This window comes from Hippocampus zosterae, chromosome 8, assembly GCF_025434085.1.
Source record: "Hippocampus zosterae strain Florida chromosome 8, ASM2543408v3, whole genome shotgun sequence".
In the NCBI taxonomy this organism is placed as follows: domain Eukaryota; kingdom Metazoa; phylum Chordata; class Actinopteri; order Syngnathiformes; family Syngnathidae; genus Hippocampus; species Hippocampus zosterae.
Genome location: NC_067458.1, coordinates 3,091,392 through 3,112,777, shown reverse-complemented (window position 1 = coordinate 3,112,777; position 21,386 = coordinate 3,091,392). Strand labels below are relative to the sequence as shown.

The 21,386-nt window shown below is 45.6% G+C and overlaps 1 protein-coding gene and 1 long non-coding RNA gene across 4 annotated transcripts in view; both read left to right on the top strand.

Moving 5' to 3' along the window:
- orc1 (origin recognition complex, subunit 1) overlaps nucleotides 1-14,520 on the top strand; it is a 44,189-nt gene extending 29,669 nt beyond the window's left edge. For all 3 annotated transcript variants that reach the window (XM_052073365.1, XM_052073367.1, XM_052073366.1), the window contains 5 exons: nucleotides 11,361-11,510; nucleotides 12,071-12,190; nucleotides 12,265-12,434; nucleotides 13,375-13,462; nucleotides 14,119-14,520. In XM_052073365.1, the coding sequence (XP_051929325.1) occupies nucleotides 11,361-11,510; nucleotides 12,071-12,190; nucleotides 12,265-12,434; nucleotides 13,375-13,462; nucleotides 14,119-14,313 (723 nt within the window). In that variant the 3' untranslated portion in view covers nucleotides 14,314-14,520. The remainder of the gene's footprint in view (nucleotides 1-11,360; nucleotides 11,511-12,070; nucleotides 12,191-12,264; nucleotides 12,435-13,374; nucleotides 13,463-14,118) is intronic.
- LOC127605754 (uncharacterized) overlaps nucleotides 1-21,386 on the top strand; it is a 90,785-nt gene that overhangs the window by 35,692 nt on the left and 33,707 nt on the right. The window lies entirely within an intron of this gene.

The following is a 21,386-nucleotide window of genomic DNA, read 5'->3' as shown; positions in this document are numbered from 1 at the left end:
GGGTCGCGGGGGGTGCTGGAGCCTATCCCAGCCGTCTTCGGGCAGTAGGCGGGGGACACCCTGAATCGGTTGCCAACCAATCGCAGGGCACACAGAAACAAACAACCATTTGCACTCACACTCACACCTAGGGACAATTTAGAGTGTTCAATCAGCCTGCCATGCATGTTTTTGGAATGTGGGATGAAACCGGAGCACCCGGAGAAAACCCACGCAGGCCCGGGGAGAACATGCAAACTCCACACAGGGAGGCCGGAGCTGGAATCGAACCCGGTACCTATGCACTGTGAAGCCGACGTGCTAACCACTGGACTACCGGGCCGCCCTTATTTTTGTCATATCAATATTAAAGCAATCAGTTGACTTTTTATTTTTATATAAGTTTTAATAATATTTGATACTTCTTGTTTTACAGCAGTAAGGAACATCGTGGAGGAGTTTTTTTTCTATGTATCTATCTATTTCAAACAAGTTTGTTTGATCAGGAATTTGTTTGCTAGGTTACTGCTGATGTTAACAAAATACTCATTAGATTCAGTTGATATTTCTGCAGTTTTTTCCAGAATAGTATTTTTGCCTTTGATAAAATACTCTGGATAATCCAGTTTTTTAGGACTATTTCTGATTACTTGGTTAAACTTGGTTAAGTATTTTCCATATTTCTTGTGTGTTACTTTTATTCTGCTCTAACAGTGCATAATATCCATCCATCCATTTTCTGAACCGCTTAATCCTCACTAGGGTCGCGGGGGGTGCTGGAGCCTATCCCAGCCGTCTTCGGGCAGTAGGCGGGGGACACCCTGAATCGGTTGCCAGCCAATCGCAGGGCACACAGAGACGAACAACCATTCGCACTCACACTCACACCTAGGGACAATTTAGAGTGTTCAATCAGCCTGCCATGCATATTTATGGAATGTGGGAGGAAACCGGAGCACCCGGAGAAAACCCACGCAGGCCCGGGGAGAACATGCAAACTCCACACAGGGAGGCCGGAGCATAATAATGATCTCTTTTACTGGTTCTTATAATATTTACTAGTTTATTTTTATAGGTCTTATATTTTTTTCTGCTTCTTCAGTTCTCAATTTTAAAAACAATTTATATAAATTGTTTTTCTTTTTACATGCGTTTTCTATGCCTTTCGTTATCCATGGCTTACTTGGGTCTTCATACTTTTTGGAGACTTTAGTTAATGGAAAATGTTTATCATATAAGGAGATTATGGTAGACTGAAATATTTCAAATGCTGTATTTAGGTCTTCGTTTGAGTAGACCTCGGTCCAGTTTTGTTTTTCTAGGTCTTGCTTAAAAGCATCGATGGAGCGTTGGGTTCTTAGTCTTATTTCTGTTATGCGAGTTGTTGACTTAGCTTTTCTATCAAAATAATTATGAAAACCTGCAAAGACAGGTAGGTGGTCACTTATGTCATTAATGAGAAGTCCACTTTCCATTTTATGATCAATCTTAAAACTGATGAGGCATAAGAAGTGATGAAGTTTTGAACGGGAACTTGCAAGCTAGTCAGCAGTTACCTCCTCGTTCCAGCGGCTCTGGCGAGAACTCTCAGCTGCTTTCCGTTATATCCGAAGGCAGGTATTTGTCCGACAGATCGGGATCCAAATCGCTCTCCAATTCATCGTCTTCATCGTCGTCATTACGAGACAATTCCAGCGAATCGCTGACGTGTGCCCGGCGTCGGCCATGCGAAGCAATGCGGCCTCTTTGCCGTCATCGCTGGAAGTCGCCGGGGAGACGATTTGTGGGCGATGTGCGCCACGGGAGGCACAAAATGCTCTGCCAAGCGATGGTCCCTGACGTGGAGCATGTTCATTTTCATCAGATGAACTCGAAACTCGGCGTGAGCTATGCGGGCCGCGTGTAGCACGTCATGTTTGCGCAGGCTGACGTTCGTTTGACGGGTGCTGCGTTCGATTACGTGACTGAAGCGTCTTCTTCTCTTCCACACAAACACCATCTCCTTTGTTGTTTTGTTTCGAGGACGCTTTTATACCGAAAAAAAACAATCCTTTTTAGTTAGTTGTTTCCTTTACTCCATCGTTGCTCGTTGCTAATGTTCCAATCCAGTATCCACACACGCCCCTCCTCCACTATACGCCCTTTCTACTACTTCTGCGGCGTGATCCTGGTGGATTTTTGCATCACTGCCACCTGATGGCCATTTTTTTGCTATTTAACATTGACGTCAAGCCTAATCTTATGGTGAGAAGTTGCATCAGACTCTCTTGCAGCCTCTCCCATGAAAAAACGTGATTGAGGTATTAATACGTCATGGGGAGGGAGCGGCTATACGCTAATTGACGCATTTATACGTCAAAGGGTGTAAATTAGTTAATGGGTGGTGCAAGGCAGGTTTGGGAGATGGGAGACAGTTTGTAGGTGATGGGGTCGAAGGCAGGGGCAAAGGGCAAGGGCAGAAATGCAGAAATGCAGAGGGGAGATGCAGAATTCTAGGAAGGCAGATTACAATTTATAATGATTCAATAATGTCAATGTCTCTGAGCCTTTAATACAGCCGCCCCCAAATGTGCAGGGGCACATTTGCTCGTTAAAGGCTCATTAGTCCACCTGAAGGTCTTGAGTTGAATCGGGTTCAAACGCTCCTGATGGAAGGGCTGGAAGTAAAATCAACTGAGCTACTGGTCGGGTGTACACATGTCCTTTGACGTCCACGTCAGCTGACCGGATATAGCCGTCATCGCTGCGATGAACCTTCGTCACATGGGCCACATGGCACGAGGTAGCTGTGGGTCAACTATCATGACCGCCGATTTCTCCAGGAGGTCAGAGGGGCAGGCGTGCCATTCTGCCTCGTTTGTAATTCAGGGAGCTACTCTCTGATGAATCTTGACCAAAACTGGTCTGCAAGGACTTGTGAGTGCCGCTCAGGCGCTTTGACGTATGCGGGTAGGTACTCTTCGGGTAGACGATTTGAGGGAATGATCCGTCAGGCCGCCCCAGTAGAAGGCTATTTGGGGTCACCGGGTCAATATCAGCCACATCAGTAGACACGTATCCTAAAGGCTTAGAGTTGAGAATGGCCTCCACCTCGAGCAGAACAGTGGAGAGGACATCCTATTAGAAGGGTTCGGTCCCTATGCAAGTACGGAGGGAAGATTTGACTGCTCGCACTTCTCTCTCATACACTCCGCCAAAGTGTGGGGCTGCTGGGGGGTTGTCGTTAAATTGATTTTCTGTTGGACAAGTTGACTATGTAGGGTTGGACACATACTTATGAATGCTTCCTGATGCTCACGCTCTCCTCCTTTGAAATTAGTCCCATAGTCCGACCACAGTTCAGAAGGGGTTTCTCTCCTAGCAATGAATCTCCTCAAGGCCATCAGGAAGGCATCTGTGTCCAAAGTCCGGATAAGGTCTAAATGAACTGCTCGAGTGCTCAAGCACTTGAAGATGAGACCCCATCACTTCTCATGACGTCGGCCAATTTTTACGAGCATGGGGCCAAAACAGTCCATGCCAGTGACGTGGAAGGCAGGTTTGTGCAGTTGGAGACGTACTGCTGGAAGATCAGACATTTTAGGTATAGAAGGCGGTGCTCTCCAGCGCTGACTGCACAGGAACGTTGATGACGACGAACTTCCTCACGTCCGTGGATGACCCAGAATTTCCTCCACAGCTCTGCAAAGACTCGCTCTTGCTCTGGGTGCTTAAGATCTTGGTCATACTAATGAGGATGTGAGTCGCAGGGTGAGAATCATCAAGGAAAATCGGATGCACGGTGGTCTCTTCTTTACTTTCTAGACGGCGTAATTGGCCTCCTACTCTTATGAGGTGAGTAGGGTGTCTATGGCTGGTGCTAGTTTGATCAGTCGACTTGTTGTGGACACTGGTTTCCCTGCTGACAGCTGAGCATAATCATCAGGGAAGGACTGTTTCTGGGCTCGTTGTAGGATGAGTATCTCCGCTTGTCGATAGTCCTCGGCAGTAGGTGAGTAATCTGAGGGGGCTTGGCCATGAAGCTCTCTTGCAGTAGTGTCCATGAGGTTGCATGTCCTGTCCCGCAGACTGGAAATGTCAGGTGAGGTGACAGCTGACCTACAGAAGGTGACCTTCCTCAACTCAGCTGCATCATCTGGTGTGTCAAAGTGTGGGGTTTCCAGCCAGGTGTTTGGGCACTGTAGAAAGAAGGGGGGTCCTTGTGACCATCAGTCGGGCTCCGATAGGGATACTAAAGTCTTCCCTCTTGTCAGGTCATCAGCACGGTTATATGCAGAGTCTACGTAGCGCGATACGCAGCCTTTTGTAAGCTCCTGGACCAGAGCTACTCTTGACCCTACAAAGACCATATATCTTCTTTTATGTTGAGAAGGAAGACATTTCATCTGTGCTGTATGTTACATGTTACACAGACAGTACATTTGACAATAAAGTTGTATCCAATCCAATCCAATATCGACAGGATTGGGAGTGTAGCCAGGTAAGTACAGTCGTAGAGTCAGACCACAATACTATGCGTTGTTCTGCGAGAGTGAGCTCCTTGAATGTAGAAGCTAACTGTGCTGCTGCAAGAGCTGCACAACGCTCAAGGGACTGTACTTCGTAGGGAACTAAGCTCTGCCTGTAGGCTCTTCCCTGCTCAGAGTTCTTAAGGAGGCGTCTTCCAGTGCTGCGCAGCAGGGCCATGACTGATTCTTTAGGTGCTTTCCGCGTTGGCATGGCCGTATGGCGTAACAAAGGAGTAGCATATCTAAAGGCGCCGATCACCTCTGTACGCACTGCCTTTGTTTCAAGCTGGGATATGGCTTGTTGGTCCTGTTTGGATGGGGTCACCTCTCTCTCAGGTCGGTAGGGGACAGCATCAACTTGCTTGAACCGCTCTACGTGCCTGTAGATGGTAAAGTTGAGGTAAACAGGCATTGGTCTGTTTGGGTTGGCCTCCCCATGGGCTGGCAAGGGCCCTGCAGTGTCCACCCCAGCCTGGTGTGGACAGCTGCCGGGCTACCATTAGGAGCAAGTCTGACGGGCTCAATGGGAGTTATGAGGTGAAGTTGGTCCAAACCTATAAGGAGCAAAAGCTTTTTTCATCAAGGTGTCTCTCTCTCTCTTGCTCCATCCTTAACACTATATCCGGTTCAAAGGACCAAATTTTGGGGAGGATAATCAGGCTGGATCGGTTTGGGGGTATATCGGGTACAGGATGGTGTATCGGTTAGAATACAGGAGGCAGGTGTCTTGAGGTAGGGCTCTTTAATGGGTGGTAGAAGGCATGTTTGGGAGATGGGAGACAGATTGTAGATGATGGGGTGGAAGGCAGGGGCAAAGGGCAAGGGCAGAAGGTACAGTAATGCAGATGCAGAAATGCAGACGGGAGATGTAGAATTCTAGGAAGGCTGATTCTAGGAAGGCAGATTACAACTCATAATGCTTCAATAATGTCAATGTCTCTGAGCCTTTAATACACCGAGTGAGAGGCAAATCAAATGTCAGAGGGACCTCCTCCATATTTATTATTTCATCTGGGCTGATGGAATTCTTGGCTATCTTTGTGTGAATGTGCGGAATGAAGCAAGTTTGTCCTCGTAATTGGGAGGGAGCTGCTGACGCAGTCATGTGTGCCCTAATTGACAGGCTTTTCTGTGTCATGAATCTATAACACCAAGATGGCCCACCTTTAAAACCTTCAATGTTCATCTTGGTAGTGATCATTTCAGCCTTCAGTCTGATTTGTACAGTGGAAACACCATGGCCGCCTGCTCTTTGAGTATTAAAAGTTGCATCATATGCTTTTCGTCAGGTATTTTTCAACTTCTACAGGTTTAGAAGAAAGACTGAAATAAGGAAGTTGTGATTACCGGTAATCATACAATTTCATTGGACCCCTGTGTACTACTGATTCATTTTATTGGTTGACTGTTGCCGGGTAACACATTTTTCCCAGCTACAGCGAAAAGAGCGAAAGTTGTGATTAGTCACACAATCTCATTGGACCTCAGTGAACTGCTCATTCATTTTATTGGTCCATGTTTTTCCCGCGGTGGAAAAAAAGTAGCGCTTGTAATCCGAAAATTTACGGTCATGTCCGTGCTGTAAAGACTGGGCGGGTAATTTAATATTCGTCCAATTGGCAACATGTAGCTGATTGCCTCTCTCCTCCGAGAGACTTAATGATGCACGTGAGAGGCCGTGGTAACAGTTATGGATAAGTTTTTAAAAAGGACAACTGTGAACTCCGAATTGCAGGGATGGCAATTTTCCGCGGATACGTGGAAATCCGTCGTTTTATTTCTTAAATTGATCATTTTTGTGAATCATCTAAATCCGTTGAGAAAATTTTAGGGGGGTCAGGTACCTTATCGTCAAGTTTTCACGAGCTCCCCGATCAGTCTTTCCATCTTCCGATTGTTAATAGCCCTGCGGTTGGACGTGTATGAAATCTTACTTGTTGTGATTGGTCGCTATATCGGCAAATGCAAATCACAACCAATCCGTGTTCGCCTTCCTAAACCCCTTTCTTGCGAATGCCGAATGTTATCGAGACTCGCGATGAAGCTAAAGTGCATCAGATTGATGCGGATCTGAAAAACACATTTCGATGACACTGGTTGAATGAAAGCGGACAGTGTCCACAGTAGGAAACAGTAAAGAGGAACCATTGTGCTTGTGTCGGATTTCGTGAAAAAGCTCGATGTCGCCGGTAAAGCTCTGTGTACAGTGTGTGACGAAGTCATTCTGTACGGATCGAGAGGATGGAAAGCTTTACAGAGTCACGCAACCTCGGTGAAACACCGAAAACAGACATTTCTACTGTAAAGTAACTACTCAATCTCAAGCACTTTTCGACAGCCTGGAGCATGTGTAAAAACAAGGAGTTGGCTAAAAAGAGATTGGAAAAAGACGGAGAGGACCAATAAGCTTTTAGCGCTTGCTAAAAAGCTTAAAATGAAGAGAAAATAAAGTATTCTATCTCATGAAACTGTATATTGTTGTATATACTGTAAATAGACATCCACTTTATATAATAAAATACATTCATAATCCATATATAGTAAACAGTGTGGGACTTCAACTCACTATATGAGGTTAGAATCAACAGCTTTTTATCACATTTACACAAGACTTTATGAATACAAGTAATGAACAAATCTTAAATATGGCAGGGAATGTGTTTCCTTTTGTAGTTTTGATTTTGAGCAGCAAATTTGAAGTTACATATTGGTGCTCACCAGGAATACAACAGCAAAATTGCACACATTTTCACTTGAAAGAATAGTGAACAATCTTGGGATTTATTTTCTGTTCAAGTTTCAAATAGTCTGTACATCAAATATGTACAGACTATTTGTATAATATGTAATACGCCATTCCTATCCTGTCTGGAAGAAATCAAAACCCGGATGGCACAAAATTTCTTGAAATTCAACGAAAAGAAGACAGAGGTGATATTGTTTGGTCCCAGTGGCCCTTGTACATTCCATCCTGTAGACTTGGGCTCCCTGTCTCCTTATCTTAAGTCAACAGTCTCAAACTTGGGCCTTAAACTGGACAGTGATTTTAAACTCGGATCGGCAAATTGGTGCCGTTGTTAAATCCAGCTTCTTTCACCTTAGAGAGCTGGCCAAAATAAAACCTCTCCTCTCACATGAACACTTTGAGACAGTAATTCATGCCTTTGTCACATCCCGGCTCGATTACTGCAATGCCCTTTACTTTGGAGTCAGCCAGTCCTCCATTAAGCGCCTTCAGCTGGTCCAGAATGCCGCTGTTCGCCTCTTGACTGGTACTCGTAAGAGGGAGCACATACTCTGGCATCCCTTCACTGGCTCCCCATTCATCTTAGAGTTATTTTCAAGATCCTCCTCTTTGTTTTCAAATCTCTGAATAATCTCGCGCCACCTTACCTCTCTGAGCTCATCCGCCCCTACACACCTGCCCGGCGCCTCAGGTCAGTGGACCAGACATTATTAGAAGTACCAAGAACTAAACTGAGGCTCAGAGGGGATCGAGCGTTTTCTGTTGCTGGTGCCTCTCTCTGGAATGATCTCCCACTGAACATTCGGCAAGCCTCCTCGCTGCCCATCTTCAAAACCCTCCTCAAAACTCACTTGTATTATTTGGCATTCGACTCAGCATGACTTCGTTTTGTTCTTGGTTTTACCGTTTGGTGCTTTCTACCGCCTTTAATACCGATTTGTCTTACTGTTTATTGTGCATGTTAAATTGCTCCAAGTACAGCACTTTGTATGCAGCAATGGCTGTTTGAAAGTGCTCTATAAATACTGTTGACTTGACTTGACTATTTGGCCTGGTGTGTGGCAAGAAGCTATCCAACAGCGGCATGGTGCCGAGTAAGCTTAAACGCCATCTCCAAACGAAACACCCGTCGCTTCAAAACAAGCCGACAGACTATTTTGTTCGCTTGCGTGTAAATACAGAGAAACAGGCAACCTTTATGAGAAAAACCTCAAAGGTAAATGAGAAAGCGCTAAAAGCTAGTTACCTAGTAGCCGAACTCGTTGCTAAATCTAAAAAGCCGCACACTGTGGCAGAGACATTAATACTACCTGCCTGTGTAGCCATTGGCAACAATATGCTCGGCCCCGACACAGTTAAAGAGATAAAGTCCCGCTCTCTGATAACACAATTGCCAGACGTATTGATGACATGTCTACAGACATTGAAAGCCATGTTTTGGAGAAGATACACATCAGTAGGAAATTTGCGTTGCAAGTTGATGATTGTACGGATATTAGTGGACATTCTCATCTCTTGGCTAATGTCCGTTTTGTGGATGGAGATGCCATTAGAGAAAACTTCGTATTTTGCAAGGCACTGCCAGAAAAAACAACTGGAGAAGAAATTTTTCGGGTCACATCGAAAGATCTGGACCAAGGAGGACTTACGTGGCAAAACTGCACAAGTGTTTGCACTGATGGAGCTGCAGCCATGGTCGGGCGCACCAAAGGCTTTGTGAGCAGAGTGAAGGAAAGAAACCCAGACCTGATTGTTATGCACTGTTTTTTGCGCCGTGAGGCTTTACCAGCAGAACTGGTTCCTGTGTTGGACGATGTGGTGCGCATAGTGAACTTTGTAAAGAGACGACCTCTGAAAAGCTGTATATTCACATCTCTGTGTGAGGAAATGGGAGTTGAGCATAAGGCCTTATTGCTCCATACGGAGATCCGATGGTTGTCGCGCGGTAAGGTGCTCGCCCGTGTGTATGAGCTGCGAGAGGAACTTGTTTCTGACAAATGAGAAGTCGGATTAGTCAAATCTGTTTTCAAGTGATGAGTGGTGCGCAAAGCTAGCATACCTGGCTGATATATTTCATTATCTGAATGAACTTAACACAAGGATGCAGTGCCGAAGTGAAAACCTGCTTACAAGCCCAGATAAAGTAAATGGATTCCGTTTAAAGGTCCACCTCTGGCAACAACATGTGCAACGTGCCAACCTGGAGATGTTCCCACTCACAGTGAAACGGCAAAGTCCCACTGCTGCACTGTGTGAGGTAATATTAAACATTTGAAAAGTCTTGAGGAGAAATTGTCATTTTATTTCTCTTCAGCCTCCACTGAATGCTTTGACTGGGTTAGGGACCCATACAGCTCAGCATCAGTTGTTGGAAAGGACATGACTTTACAAGAGCAGGAGGAACTAACTGAATTGAAACAGGATCGGGGTTTAAAACTAAGATTTGCTGATCTTCCTTTGGACAGTTTTTGGTTGACTGCTGCCAAGGAGTTCCCCATTCTGGCCAACAAAGCTGTTCTGACATTACTCCCATTTTCCACAACATATCTGTGTGAGCTGAGCTTTTATAAAAACTAAAAACAGAGAGACTGAGAGCTGTTGAAGAAGAACTTTGTGTCTTTCTTCTATTCCTGCCAGGATATCGGTTTTGTCAAACAGGCCCAGGTTTTCACAGTGATTGAGTAAATTGAGTAAATAAACTGAGAAATTATATTTTAATTAAATATACTTTTCAGAGTGTCATTTTATAACATTTTTAGTTAGTGGTGTGCGGCAAAATTTTTCCAGTGTAAAAAAATGTGCCCTGGCTCAAAAAAGGTTGAAAACACTGTTGTAGTGAATCTCGTTGCGAGGCAAGAGCAGAGAAAAAGATTTTGTATAACGGAACACGGGGACTTTTCGTGGTAGGGGGAGTAGAAAAGAGGGAATGGCTTTAATGCATGAACATTTTTTCACACAAGGGGGTATTTTCGCCCATGTCAGTTTCGTTGTAGAGGAGTTTCACTATATTAGCCGCTACTTTTGTCACACGCTTTCAACCCTGAGGCTTATTTAATGATGCGGTCTGTTTAAAGATTTTTCCAATGACCGCCATGAAGCACTCAAGCAGAAAAGGCGAGATGCTGTCATGTGACACAGTGAAAACAACTGGCCATGAGAGGGCGCACTTCACCTGTGTTTTGCGCTGGACCGCAATCTGAAAGCTGTGTGACAGACTTGACCGGACACAAAATCATTTTTATGAAGGCTTTATTCCCAACTGAGCATAGAAAATCTACAGCACTAATTAAATAAAAGACTGAGACACGTCAAATGGGACAAACAAATAGAAAAGTAGGCAAAAATAGACTCAGCTTGTGAGCACTTTCCGGCATGTTGTATGTCCCTGAAACGTGGAAAAAAACTAATCTCCCCTGCTTCGCGGCTGTTCACACGACCCACCGTGTGACACCGTTCAACCTTCCAAACGACAATATTGTACTCTTAATATCAGCTAGGTACCAATGCCGATTGCAGATACATCAGGTCTGAATAAGCACAGTTCAGCGTTTGTCTCATTTCACTTTGTGGTCCAAGTCTCATGAGATTTCCCACGAGATTATCCAACGCTCCTTTTAAAGTGACAATGGTCCATTTTTTAAACGCGGCAGCATTCACGACAACAGTCATAGTATTGTTCACCTGGTTACATACAGTATGCCAAAAGAAAACTTCCCAAAAGACATTGTCTTGAAAGTTGGCACAAAAGCCTGGATGGTAGAAAGCCAAATGAAGGAATGGTTGACCGAGTATTACGGCAGGGAAAGGTGCCATTTTTTTTTTTTAACCAGCCATGTGAGTGCTGTTTTACTGCTGCCGTGCTGCCGCGTTACAGGCAAAGAAAAGTGAAGGTATGTTATTAAACGTTGAAACCTCTTTCTGTGTACCGTCTTTCTTTGCAAAAATCTCATGTTACATTATGGACACCTGAGGCTTATAGACAGGTGCGGCTTGTGTGTGTACAAAATGGTTTTTCATCTGTGGGTGCGGCTTATAATCGGGTGCGCTCTATAGTCCAGATTTACGGTATACATGTGATTAAATGTTCAGCCTCAATTAAGTTTAATATGTGTACTTTCTCTCTGTAGTTGGACCTTTTGTGGACCAGGAAGCAAAATGTGATGTATAACCTTTTTGACTGGCCAACGCGACGTCATTCCCGCCTGGTGGTTTTAACCATCGCAAACACTATGGACTTGCCAGAGAGGATCATGATCAACAGAGTGGCCAGCAGACTGGTGAGCAATACAGCCCAACATTGTAAAGACAGAGTTGGGTTATTGAGAGCTGCCAACTGTTCCGCATTATCCTTTTTTTTTGTGTGCAAATCTCAAAACACGACCTTGTTAATTGGATATGTAAAAACAAAAGAAAATACTGGTCATATGGCCCAAAAAGATTGAAAACGAGCAAAAATACTTGTCGATAATTGCGATCTCTGTTTGACAATATGCCAATTCCACCAGTGGCTTCGTTCACATCAGCCCCGCTGTGAAAGCTACACGGACGATAGCAGACGAGTCCAAAATTAGATGAAAGCTAACGCATTGACTCCACCCTAATTGCTGCTATTTTTAATAGAGTGCCCGCCCTTTGTGCTTAAAATAGTAAGATATCCCATAATCCCATTCAGCGGGCCACACTGGCAGTCAGCTTCACCTTTTCTTTGCGAACGCTTGTACGCCAGTAAGTTTTCATATTTTTATTAGTTTATGCAACTGGAAGTATAAGAATATATATGTATATATAAAGACCCCACCAAAAGTGTGTTGGTTCTCCCCCCGTCTTGTTTTTCCAGGGTTTAACTCGACGGTCATTCCAGCCTTATGGATTCAAGCAATTGCAACAGATCATAATGTCTCGGTTAAACAAAGTCAAGGCCTTTGAGGATGATGCTTTGCAACTCGTGTCCAGGAAGGTGACGACCAGCACCCGATAACCCTCAACAGATTGATCGTGTCTCAGAGACTTCAGCAGTACAATTCTCCTCAGGTAGCTGCTCTGTCAGGTGATGCTCGCCGGTGTTTGGATATCTGTCGGAGAGCCACGGAGCTCTGCGAGCATTCTGCCACCAACACTTCAACCAGAAGATTAGTGGGGATGAATCATGTGATGGATGCACTCAATGAGATGTTTTCTTCCTCCTTCATCACTGCTGTCAAGTAAGATCCTCACAGTAATACAGGGATGGCAATTTTCTACGGATACACGGAAATCCGCCGTTTTATTTCTTAAATTGATCATTTTTGTGAATCGTCTAAATCCGTTGAGAAAATATTAGGGGGGGTCAGGTACCTTATCGTCAAGTTTTCACGAGCTCTCCCGATCAGTCTTTCCATCTTCTGATTGTAAACAGCCATGCAATTGGACGTGTATGATGTATAATCGAGAGGATGGAAAGCTTTACAGAGTCACGCAACCTCAGTGAAACACCGAAAACAGACATTTCTACTGAAAAGTAACTACTCGATCTCAAGCGCTTTTCGACAGCCTGGAGCATGTGTAAAAACAAGGAGTTGGATAAAAAGAGATTGGAAAAAGACGGAGAGGACCAATAAGCTTTTAGCGCTTGCTAAAAAGCTTAAAATGAAGAGAAAATAAAGTATTTTACTTCATGAAACTGTATATTGTTGTATATACTGTAAATAGACATCCACTTTATATAATAAAATACATTCATAATCCATATATAGTAAACAGTGTGGGACTTCAATATCACTGTATAAGGTAAGAATCAATAGCTTTTTATCACATTTACACAACACTTTATGAATACAAGTAATGAACAAATCTTAAATATGGCAGGGAACGTGTTTCCTTTTTTAGTTTTGATTTTGAGCAGCAAAAAATATTGGTGCTCACTAGGAACGCAACAGCAAAATTGCACACATTTTCACTTGAAAGAATAGTGAACAATTGTGGGGTTTTTTTCAAGTTTCAAATAGTGTGTAAATTGAATACACTTCATCTTCAGCATGTTTAGTGCCACTTTTGTAAGTGGCCACGCCCCTTTCCGCTTTTTTCATCACTAGCCATTGTCATCCCTGGTAGTAGTTGACCGTTTTGATGAAGTAAAAATGCAGTGAAATGTGTGCTTTTCAGGTCTGCATCGGTGCAGGAACAGCTCTTCCTTCGTGCTGTCATTGCAGAGTTTCGGCGGTTGGGTTTGGAAGAAGCAACTTTCCAGCAGGTACAAAAAAAAGTCACCTTCTGATGGCACAAATCAAAAAGCTTTGCATATAGTTAGCTTTTGAGATAGGTTATTTATTTATTTGACCTTCACACTTTTACAAATAAGGCAATTTAGAACAGATTCTTGAATGAATGAATGTTGTCATTTACCTCTCAAGGCATCGTATTGATCCCAACTGGACTGCGCAGGTTGTCTTTTTCCATGGTATCTAAAATGGTGCCAAACAGGGCCACTAATAATATCATCACTCTCTCAGAAAATGGATACTGCAGATAAGGCCGCATGAATTGGAAAAGTGTCTTGTTTTGAGGTGTAACATGTGATTTGACTTGACTTGACCAAGACAAAATGGGTGCGAACTTGGTTGAGACTTACATACTGTATGTGTGATTTGGTCCCATCACTGGCTCAAGTCATAATTCAAGTAATTGACTCTGTTCTCTCAAATGATCTGCCTTGGTCAGCTGGTATGTAAGGTTTTGTTACTGAGTGGTACCATAGCAGGTATTGGCATTTGGGAACTCTAACAGCTGTTGCAGCAAGCACGACAACCCCGTTTAATGCAGCATGTTGCTTCACTGGAATTACAATTTTAGCCAAGGAATAAAAACAAATGTATATTAACAGTTGTAACTCTTCTGTGTACTTCCCAGGTGTTTATACAGCACCAGGCTCTGTGTCGGGTGGAGGGTCTGCAGTCAATAAGTGTCTCGGAGGTTCTTACAGTCTGTCAACGCCTGGGAGCCTGCAGATTGTTACTGCTCGAGACGAGTCGCTTGGGTGTCCTGCAGCGTATCCGCCTTAATATCAGCCAAGATGATATTCTCTATGCCTTGAAATCTGACTGAAAATTTGTCAAAAATTATAGAATTGAGCTTTTAAATTGTAACATCTTGCCATTGCCCAAATCTGTGTGTACTGTCCACTTTGTTTGTTGTTATTGTTAGGTTTTATTTCGCTCTTTTCCTGTTGTCACAAAGAGCTGTATCATAACCCATTTGTCTTTTTTTATTTGCGGATGTCAATAAACTTTACACATATTACTACAATAGAAATGCTTATTCATTCATTCATTCATCTTCCTAACCGCTTGATCCTCACTAGGGTCGCGGGGGGGTGCTGGAGCCTATCCCAGCTGTCTCCGGGCAGTAGGCGGGGGACACCCTGAATCGGTTGCCAACCAATCGCAGGGCACACAGAGACGAACAACCATTCGCACTCACACTCACACCTAGGGACAATTTAGAGTGTTCAATCAGCCTGCCATGCATATTTTTGGAATGTGGGAGGAAACCGGAGCACCCGGAGAAAACCCACGCAGGCCCGGGGAGAACATGCAAACTCCACACAGGGAGGCCGGAGCTGGAATCGAACCCGGTACCTCTGCACTGTGAAGCCCACGTGCTAACCACTGGACTACCGGGCCGCGAAATGCTTATTATAATCTTATTTTTCGCTCACTCAACCTCCTGGGATCGACCCGTTACCGCACATACGCACGCACTTACACACGTCCTGATGAGCAACAGCCATAAGATAAGATATCCTTTATTCGTCCCACACTGGGGAAATTTACAGCGATGAGATGAATAAAACATAAAAATGGACACAAGAGGCTATGGTTTTGTGAAAAGCCAATCATCTTAGTAGAAACCTGACATGGAGGCATGGGACGCACTTTTGCAGTGTTAACGATCGTCGCTCACATGGACCATTTTAAAAATGCTTCTCTCAGCCCTGCAGATTCCCATTATTTGCCAGTGCTGTCGGTGAATTGTACATGAAACAAACTCTGAATGAAAATAATCCGTCCATCGATCAATCTATCCATCCATTCATCCATTTTATCCCACTTATCCGGGGTCGGATCGCAGGGGCAACAGTTAATGAGGTAAGGGTGTGAAACGCTTTGACTACCTGAGGTAGAAAAGCATCATACAAGTGACAGACCGTTTACCATTTAATGAAGGCATTTTTTCCAAGACGCCATTAATGGTCGACACCAGGGATATTCAAAGTCGGTCCTCAAGGGCCGCTGTCTGCCTTGTCTTCCAGCTTTCCCAGGAGCAACACACCTGATTCAAATAATCAGGATCATTCTCATGCTGCTTCAGAGCTGGCTGATGATTTGATCATCTGAATCAGGTGTGTTGCAGCCCGGAGAGATGAGAAACAGGCAGGACAGTGGCCCTCCTGGACCGGAGCTGGACATGCCTGGTCTAAACTGAAGTGACCCCTTATTCTCGCTAGACATGGTTTTACTTTTTTATTCTCCTCTTCCATTATACAAATAAGAGCTTTTGTGGTTGGTCTGTTGAATGTCACGTGTAGCTGGAATGTGTATGTCTCCAAAGTGGGGGTCGAACTAGTACTCTTTAAAGCAATTTTCTTTCAAATTTTGTGTCGGAGCATTCACACAAAGTCCCTGAGTGTTCCTTCGACCACGGTAAGCAACAGCCGACATGCACACGGCGGCCAAACCAGTATCCTACCGGTCCAAAACCTGAGATCCTAAGTTACACAACAGGTATGTTACAAAAAGCGTCCACCACATAGTTTATATCAAAGTAAAGGATATCAGTGAATATAGATTTGTGACATGGATAAAGCCCGATTGTTTCAGGCTCTTACAGAGCTTGCTGCTGAGCTGATTGTTTGAATCAGGTGTGTAGGAGTAGGGTGGGATCTAAAACAGGCAGGCTATGGCCTCTCGCCCTTCGGTATGATTGTGAGTGTGAATGGTTGTCTATTTGTGCCCTGCGATTGGCTGGCAACCGGTTCAGGGTATCCCCCGCCTACTCCCCAAAGACAGCTGGGATAGGCTCCAGTACACCCGCGACCTATGTGAGGATAAACGGAACAGAAAATGGATGATTCTCTTGTATTTGTTCAGACTCAACTGAAATGTGCAAAAGATTCCGACAGTTTTTCCTTGATAAGGTTTCTACAGCGAGGACCCTTGTTTCAAATACAGTAATCCCTCGTTTATTGCGGTTAATGGGGACCAAAACCACCCGCGATAAACGAAAATCCGCGAAGTAGCGTTCGATTAACATAAACAGGTTAAAAAAAAATTTTTTTTTAAGTCCGCAAACGGTCCGCGAGAAGCTGCAAAACAACAGTGAGTCACATAGAGCAACATATCGTTGCCGAGCGCCTGGTGGCCGGGCCGACACCCATGGGGCCCGGCCGGGCTCAGCCCGAAGAGGCAACGTGGGACCCCCTTCTCATGGTGTCACCACCCGTGGGAGGGGCCAAAGCGAGCTGGGCGGCAGCCAAAGGCGGGGACCCTGGCGGTCCGATCCTCGGCTGCAGAAGCTAGCTCTTGGGACATGGAATGTCACCACTCTGGCAGGGAAGGAGCCCGAGCTGGTGTGTGAGGCAGAGAAGTTCCGACTGGATATAGTCGGACTTGCCTCCATACACAGCCTAGGTTCTTGTACCAGTCCTCTCGAGAGGGGTTGGACTCTCTTTCACTCTGGAGTTGCTCACGGTGAGAGGCGCAGTGCAGGTCTGGGCATGCTCATTGCCCCCCGGCTCAGTGCCTGTACATTGGGGTTCACACCGGTGGACGAGAGGGTTGCATCCCTCCGCCTGCGGGTGGGGGGACGGGTCCTGACTGTTGTTTGTGCATATGCACCAAACAGCAGCTCAGCATACCCACCCTTTTTGGAGTCCTTGGAGGGTGTGCTGGAGAGTACTCCTGCTGGGGACTCCCTTGTTCTACTGGGGGACTTCAATGCTCACGTGGGCAATGACAGTGAGACCTGGAGGGGCGTGATTGGGAGGAACGGCCCCCCCGATCAGAACTCGAGTGGTGTTTTGTTATTGGACTTCTGTGCTCGTCACGGACTGTCCATAACGAACACCTTGTTCAAACATAAGGGTGTCCACATGTGCACTTGGCACCAGGACACCCTTGGCCGTAGTTCCATGATCGACCTTGTGGTCGTGTCATCGGATTTGCGGCCGCATGTTCTGGACACTCGGGTGAAGAGAGGGGCGGAGCTGTCAACTGATCACCACCTGGTGGTGAGTAGGCTCCGATGGTGGGGGAAGATGCCGGTCCGTCCTGGCAGACCCAAACGTATTGTGAGGGTTTGTTGGGAGCGTCTGGCGGAATTCTCTGCCAGAAGGAGTTTCAACTCCCACCTCCGACAGAGCTTTTCCCATGTTCCGGGGTAGACGGTGGACATTGAGCCCGAGTGGACCATGTTCCGTGCCTCTATTGTTGAGGCAGCCAATCTGAGTTGTGGCCGTAAGGTGGTTGGTGCCTGTCGTGGCGGCAACCCTCGTACTCGCTGGTGGACACCAGCAGTAAGGGATGGACACCAGCAGTAAGGGATGCCGTCAAGCTGAAGAAGAGTCCTATCGAGCCTTTATGGCCTGTGGGACCCCAGAGGCAGCTGACGGGTATCGACTGGCCAAGCGGAACGCAGCTTTGGTGGTCGCCGAGGCAAAAACCCGATGGGAAGAGTTCGGTGAGGCCATTGAAGCCGACTTCCGGACGGCTTCGAGGAAATTCTGGTCCACCATCCGACGTCTCAGGAGGGGGAAGCAGTGCACCACTAACACTGTGTACAGTGGGGATGGGGTGCTGCTGACTTCGACTCGGGACGTTGTGAACCGGTGGGCAGAGTACTTCGAAGACCTCCTCAACTCCACCAACACGCCTTCCTTGGAGGAAGCAGAGCCTGGGGACTCTGAGGTGGGCTCTCCTATCTCTGTGGTTGAAGTCACTGATGTGGTTAAAAAGCTCCTCGGTGGCAAGGCCCCAGGGGTGGATGAGATCCGCCCGGAGTTCCTCAAGGTTCTGGATGTTGTTGGGCTGTCCTGGTTGACACGCCTCTGCAACATCGCGTGGTCAACGGGGAGAGTGCCTCTGGATTGGCAGACCGGGGTGGTAGTCCCTCTTTTTAAAAAGGGGGACCGGAGGGTGTGTTCCAACTACAGAGGGATCACACACCTCAGCCTCCCTGGTAAGGTCTATTCAGGGGTGCTGGAGATGAGGGTCCGTCAAGAAGTCGAGCCTCAGATTGAGGAGGAGCAGTGTGGTTTTCGTCCTAGCCGTGGAACAGTGGACCAGCTCTACACCCTTAGCAGGGTTCTCGAGGGTATGTGGGATTTCGCCCAACCAGTCTACATGTGTTTTGTGGACTTGGAGAAGGCGTTTGACCGTGTCCCCCGGGGAGTTCTATGGGGGGTGCTTCGAGGGTATGGGGTACCGAACACCCTGATGGGACGGGCTGTTCGGTCACTATACCACCGATGTCAGAGTTTGATTCGCATTGCCGGCAGTAAGTCGGAATCGTTTCCAGTGGGGGTAGGACTCCGCCAAGGCTGCCCTTTGTCGCCGATTCTGTTCATAACCTTTATGGACAGAATTTCTAGGCGCAGCCGAAGCGTTGAGGGAGTCCGTTTTGGTGGCCTCAGTATTGCATCCCTGCTTTTTGCAGATGATGTGGTGCTGTTGGCTCCTTCAAACAGGGCTCTCCAACTCTCACTGGAGTGTTTCACAGCCGAGTGTGAAGCGGTTGGGATGAAAATCAGCACCTCCAAATCTGAATCCATGGTACTCAGTCGGAAAAGGGTGGAGTGCCCCCTCCGGGTCGGGGGGGAGATCTTGCCCCAAGTGGAGGAGTTTAAGTATCTTGGGGTCTGTTCACGAGTGAGGGCAGGAGAGAGCGAGAGATCGACAGGCGGATAGGTGCAGCGTCTGCTGTGATGCGGACGTTGTATCGGTCTGTCGTGGTGAAGAAGGAGCTGAGCCAAAGGGCGAAGCTCTCAATTTACCGGTCGATCTACGTTCCAACCCTTATCTCTGGTCACGAGCTATGGGTCGTGACCGAAAGAACGAGATCCCGGATACAAGCAGCCGAAATTAGTTTTCTCCGCAGGGTGTCCGGGCTCTCCCTTCGAGATAAGGTGAGAAGCTCTGTCATCCGGGAGTGGCTCCAAGTCGAGCCGCTTCTCCTCCACATCGAGAGGAGCCAGATGAGGTGGCTTGGGCATCTGATTCGGATGCCTCCTGAACGCCTCCCTGGTGAGGTGTTCCGGGCATGTCCCACCGGGAGGAGACCCCGAGGAAGACCCAGGACACGCTGGAGAGACCATGTCACCCAGCTGGCCTGGGAACGCCTCGGGATCCCCCGGGGAGAGCTGGAAGAAGTAGCTTGGGAGGGGGAAGTCTGGGCTTTCCTGCTAAAGCTGTTGCCCCCGCGACCCGGCCCTGGATAAGCGGTAGAAGATGGATGGATGGATGGATGGATGGATGGATGGAAAAAATCTGCGATGCACTGAACCCGCGATAAACGAACCGCGAAGTAGCGAGGGATCACTGTAACACATTTGACCCTTTCTGTGCTGAGCGGTGTTAGTTTTTTGACGTTTTAGAGGATGTGGTTTGCCAGGCTGGGCCATTCTGGCTTCCCTTATGACCCTGTTCCGACGCATTTCTAGTTGTTTTGGTAAATCGGTCTTGGCCGTTATCAACAGGAGTCTGTCTTCTGGTCTCGTTTTCCAAAAATTTAAACATGCTCTGGTTGAACCCTTGTTCAGGAAATCTGGCCTTGATTAAGATGTATGGTCAGATTTACTTATTTCCAAGCTGCCTTCTATTTCAATTCTGGAAAAGTGGCACATTGCAGTTGAAATGGTGGTCTTCTAGTCAGGTTTTAAGATGTAAAGGACAGTCGGCCCTGTTACAAGCTTTTAATGACATCCTCCTGACAAATGACACTGGAGACTTTGTCTCTTGTTTTGTTAGATTTAATTGCAGCACTTGATTCGGTGTATGATCACAGTATTTTGTTGGCTCGTTAACAGCACCAGGTGGGTATTAGTGGCACGCCCATGAGTGGTTTAGATCCTATTTGGCTGAAAGAACTTGTTTTTGCCTTGGTTGCAACAACAATTTAAGAGTGCTTGCGTGTCTCAATGATCCTAGGAGCTAAGTCTTTATTGTTTGGATATATTCATCAACACCGTTTAAAAAAATACCAAGATAGAGAAGTGGACAATTTGTTTCCTTTGGTACACTCCGAAGACAAGATCTCACTTTCAAAATGACAAAGGCAGACAAAAACGAGATCACTACCTACTGGTATATTGTTCTAAGGAGATCAGTTAATTGTGAATAAGTGATTATATGCAACACTTTTTATCTGTAATTATGTACAATTGACTTTGAATCATGTATTTTAATACCTGTACTTTTGCTGAACTGAATGACAAACTTGATCACTTTGATCAACTTAACAATTGTATTCAAGGAATGCTAATTATAATGAATATCAGAAAATCGAAATACAAAAGAAGAAAGAATAACTATATATATACAAACCAAAAGGTGTAGAAATAGAATAGCATAGTATACACAAGGGTAAAAATATTTAATGATATGTAGTTTTTCATTTCTTTGTTTTGAAAAATGAACAATTCAGTTACATAATAAGGGGTAGGACTAGATAAGTTATTTACTTCTTCCTACTCCTTTGAGCATATAACTGTGATGTGTGTTTTTTTCTCTTTTAACTATTTCTAATTTTCCTTTTATAATTTTGTTTTACCTTTGTCAACCTGTTATTGCGTGTACTATATATACTCAATAAAACAAACAAACAGGTTGTGATTTTGGTTTGTTCTTTCAAAGAAAGCCAATAAAAAACAAAATTGCACCCCCCCCCCCCCGCCCAAAAAAAACTGCAAATGTAAATAAGCTAAACATAAAAAATACAAACAACATAAAAAGGTGCAAAACTTATTTTTATATGGCAATAAACATTTAAACAAAACTTGTATGGATATAGCACCATGCAGCTGTGGATGCTCAAGTGGTGGTGATTTCCAGGGACGGGGCGATGGAGCGCTGATGGTAGCTGCAGTTCGGTGGATACTGCTACAGACTTTGATACCAAGAATG